Raw genomic sequence first — 4500 nt, 5'->3', positions numbered from 1 at the left:
TCATTAATGAATAGAGGATAAAAACTGTGAGCCTGCATAAGAGTCACCTCAACAAAGGGCAGATCATGAAAAGGCTGATGAAGCCTTGAGCAATGACAGTTAAGACAGGTTATGTCCATGTCAGTCCCAAACTCCCCGACTATCCCTTCCCTCCACCCTTCCCCCACTGGTAACCATAAGTTCATTCTCTAAGTCTGTGAGTCCGTTTCTGTTTTGTAAATAAGTTCATTTGTACCATTTCTTTTTAGATTCCGCATACAAGTGATATCATACGATATTTTATTTCTCTTTCTCTGACTTACTTCACTCAGTATGGCAATCTCTAGGTCCATCCATGTTGCTGCAAAAGGCATTATTTCATTCTTTTTATGGCTGAGTAATATTCCATTGCATACATGTACCACATCTTCTTTATCCACTCATATGTCGATGGACATTTAGGTTGCTTCCATGTCTTGGCTATTGTAAATAGAGCTGCAATGAACACTGGGGTGCATGTATCTTTTCGAATTATGATTTTCTCCGGATATATGCCCAGGAGTGAGATTGCTGGATCATACAGTAGTTCTATTTTTAGTTTTTTAAGGAACCTCCATCCTGTTCTCCATAGTGGCTGCACCAATTTACATTCCCACCAACAGTGTAGGCGGGTTCCCTTCTCTCCACACCCTCTCCAGCATTTATTGTATGTAGACTTTTTGATGATGGAATAATAACTATTTTTACGTTAGTGAGGCTGCCACAAAGGTGTGCTAGATATGCCAGGAAATCTCTAGTCGTGGGAAGCGGAACATAGGGTTCTCCATGGAGAAACCAGAACAAGTATCACCTGCCGTGGTTGGCACGTTGAACACCAGCTCACCTAGAAACATCTCTCAAGGAAGCAGCTTTCACGAAGAGTGTGTTCTGGGCTCCAGTCTGTCTGGTTCCCCAGGTTGGGACCGTCTGCAATCCTTTCGACTCCCCTTTCATAATATGCCCAGAATCTGATTTGTTTCCCTACAATCTATTCTCTACTAAGAAGTGACAGTTATTTATTTATTTATTTTTTTAATGATAAGAAAAATTGTGTCATTTCTCAGCTCCAAATTCCCCAAAGGCTACCTATCTCCTACAGAGTAAAAGGGAAATTTGTGAGACAGGGTTGTGAGCACAGGATATTTGTGAGTGCAGGGTTGTACTCAATCTGCCCCTGGCTTTCTTACCCTGAATCCCCTTCTCACTCTTCTCTGGTGACTCTGCTCCAGCCAGGCTGAGCTCCTGGCTGTTTCTCCTACACGCCACACATGCTCTTATGTTCAGGCCTTGGCACTTGCTGTACCCCTGCCTACAACACCCTTCCCCCCAGGTGTCTGTCTACACAGGCTCCTCCCTCAGCTCCCTCAGGTCTTTGCACAAGGTCACATGGGGAAGCTGCCTCTGGACATCCTATGCAAATTCCAACCCTCCCTTGCTTCTCCTGTACAAACTGCCTCATGCATTACCCTGTGACGTCCTTTCCCAGCTGCATGTAAACTCCACAAAGGTAAGGTAGGGATGTTTTGTTTTTTATTTGGTTTAGTGTGGTTTCCTGTTATATTTCCAATGCCTAGAAAAGTTCCAGCTAAAAGTCGACCTTGAATAAATACTGATTGAATAAACGAGTGAATGAATGAATATATGAGAAGAGCCTCTAACTCATTTCTCTAGTGAGGTACCTTGTCTACATGCTCTCCCTTTGTGCACCTTTCTAGATGACTAGATGAGAGGAAAACAAAGGCCAGCCCTGTTTCTGAGAGCACCAGGACCCGGCAGAAGGTCCCTGAAGAGAAGTCTCTGGAGCCCTTTGAAGCTGACATTGAACCTTGGTGGAATGTAAGTGTTCTATACACCAGTGGGGACAGTGGCTGGCTGAATATTGTGGAAGGTAGAAAGAATGAATTTAAATTCTTCCAAAGGAAGTATTGTTCTGACTGTGTCTGACTGATGCCAAAATAAATATGAGAGGAAAAAGTCAACTCATCCCTTTTGAGTGCTATGTACATAAAAGCACCTTTTAACTCTCCCTCCGGCTTTTTTTGACATTGTTGTTGATATATACACAAGCTTAAGGAGACACTGTCTATTGCTATGATTATTATTAAACGAAAATTTTATTCAGCAATTGCAGGTCTGCTCTTGGACGCAGGCTCTGAATGGTCACGGACTCAGGCTGTGTCACATCAGCGTTTTGTAGTGTCTGACCCCCCTTCTACAGCAGACATACTCCAAATCAATGTCCTTGATGCTTAAGCTGTCTCTCAATAGCTTTGGGGTTGCCCTGGCTAGAGATGTCCACAGGCCGCTGGTGTGGGCTGCCAAATGTTGGGACTGCACTTTAATAACTTCCCTGGGAATTAAAACTTTCTGGTGGCTGGCAGAACCCTTTGCTTTGGTTGTTGTCTGGAAAGATTTGAGGGTCTAAGCCACCTTATTTGTCTCTTATCTTTGTGCTGTCCTGGTTTCAGCTTTTTTTTTTTTTTTTTCCTGTAGAAGGGTCCGAGTCTACAATTCTATGGCCACAGATGTGGTAAAGAGAAATACCCCCCTTTCCTGCCCCATCACTGAACACAGCTTTTAGTAACATTTAGCACAAGAACAGGATATTGGCAGCTCAACTGTTAAACCTCTCTGTGATTATGCTTCCTTGAGATCACTCTGATGTCACCAGTGTAATCTGAGCCTGGAGCTTTTGTTCACACTTTAAATAGCAGTCCCGGAATGATTTTGCTACAGACTCTCTGGAGAGCCCGGGAGCTGAATTCCCGAAGATTCACACATCGATGAAAGCCAAGCCAAGCCACCCGGCCAGAAGCATGTCCACCTCATTGCGAGTAAGCCCGTCCATCCACGGCTACCACTTCGACACAGCCTCACGTAAGAAAGCCGTGGGCAACATCTTTGAAAACATAGACCAAGAAGCATTACAGAGGCTCTTCAAAAACTCTGGGGACAAGAAAGCAGAGGAGAGAGCTAAGATCATTTTTGCCATAGATCAAGATTTGGAGGAGAAAACACGAGCCCTGATGGCTCTGAAGAAGAGGACGAAAGACAAGCTTTTCCAATTTCTGAAACTGCGGAAATATTCCATCAAAGTTCACTGAGGACCAGAGGATGGATAAGGACATTAGCCAAGACCGGACATTTAAAGACCAAGCCAGTCTATGAAACCTAACGCGCACAGCATCTTGTTGCTGCCTTGTAAGTTTCTCTTCCATAGGAACAGAACGAACTTGTTACAAAGACTCCAACTAATTTCACACCTGTGCTGTTACAGTGGAGAAGGAAATGCTTTCAGCAAGGACTGGAAAACTCCCCCTGCGGGAAAAGGACCGATGCTGATGTCAGGGGCGAGTCTGGACAGACATAATGAGAACTGAAACTGTAGATAACAGAAGTCTGGGGAAGAATGGAGGCCAGGGTCTCCCTGTCAGTCCCTAGGACTTAAACTCAACCTGAACTTTTTTTCCTTAACCAAACTGGGTAGGGGGAGGGAAATGGGGAACAGGAGAGAGAATTCCATGCTGCAATTGTTTACTGAATTTTTTATTTGAATGTTCAAAGTGTTGCCAAGCTTCAATGTTGTCTATTGGTAGATTTTTTTTTTTTTTTAGAGATCAGCAATTGATTATTTATTTGCATTTATTACAATGTCTTAAAAAGTGCACCGCATGGGTGTAAGTACAAATTCAAGGAACTGCATTATTTTCGGCAGCTCAGTGAAACCGTGCGCCACCTTCTGGTTTGTAAGGGGTTTTTACTCATTTCGAACTGCTTGCCCAAAAGTTAAAATAATAGGGTCCTTCATAAATCCGAAGTACTGTGAACAAATTTTATAGTTTTTTAAAATCTTCTAACTAATGCTAAAATATAATCTAAATTTCTTACCGTTACTGCAATAAGCATTAGGAAGTGAATATGATACACTTAATAGTTTATAAAGATGCTATGGTTTCTATAATTTATTATTCATGACAAATGATATGCAACCTTAATAAATTATTATAAACTTAGCTGCTCTTGGTGTGTGATGATTGGTCTCAAAGGAAAAGTAAGATGGTAATTTTTATTATTATAAACTTTCATAAGCTTTTCTAAGGATTTTACTCTAAGAGTAAGAGGTGCTTTTAAAGTAGCTTTGCATTGCCACCTTATTCAAAGCAAATTCTTACATCAAGTATCTAGGAAGTTTCTCTGTCCCGACTTTAAAATATAAGATACAGGCATAGAATTCATACAGTGGCTCATCAGTATTTTTGTTTATGTATCCATACAGGGTGAGTTTCAAAAGGTTTTTCTCTCCATATTTTTGACATTTTTCCTCTGTGGCTATGGTAGCTGTGTACATTTATTTCTCCCAAAACAATATATCTGAGGGTCAGAGTCTGAATTACGATCAAGATTTTGTGGCTTATCAATGTTTATTTAATATAAACCAATATGGGAATAACATTGCAGTCTCTTTGCTTATTTCCTCATAAG

The 4500-nt window shown here is 41.6% G+C and overlaps 1 protein-coding gene across 1 annotated transcript; it reads left to right on the top strand.

Moving 5' to 3' along the window:
- The first annotated feature begins 2765 nt into the window (after positions 1–2765).
- Positions 2766–4002, top strand: TCIM (transcriptional and immune response regulator). The gene has a single exon (XM_029226205.1). It carries the CDS (start codon positions 2802–2804, stop codon positions 3120–3122), a length of 321 nt encoding a protein of 106 aa, XP_029082038.1. The 5' UTR covers positions 2766–2801; the 3' UTR covers positions 3123–4002.
- The last annotated feature ends 498 nt before the right edge of the window (positions 4003–4500 follow it).

The sequence above is a fragment of the Monodon monoceros genome, unplaced genomic scaffold, assembly GCF_005190385.1.
Source record: "Monodon monoceros isolate NGI ecotype Baffin Bay Population unplaced genomic scaffold, NGI_Narwhal_1 Super_Scaffold_17, whole genome shotgun sequence".
In the NCBI taxonomy this organism is placed as follows: Eukaryota; Metazoa; Chordata; class Mammalia; order Artiodactyla; family Monodontidae; genus Monodon; species Monodon monoceros.
Note: the sequence above shows the minus strand (reverse complement) of the source record. Positions and strands in the feature narration are given on the sequence as shown.

What these genes read in the sequence shown, in the direction of transcription:
- TCIM (XM_029226205.1), top strand. Translation starts at nt 2,802, where the DNA reads ATGAAAGCCAAGCCAAGCCACCCGGCCAGAAGCATGTCCACCTCATTG.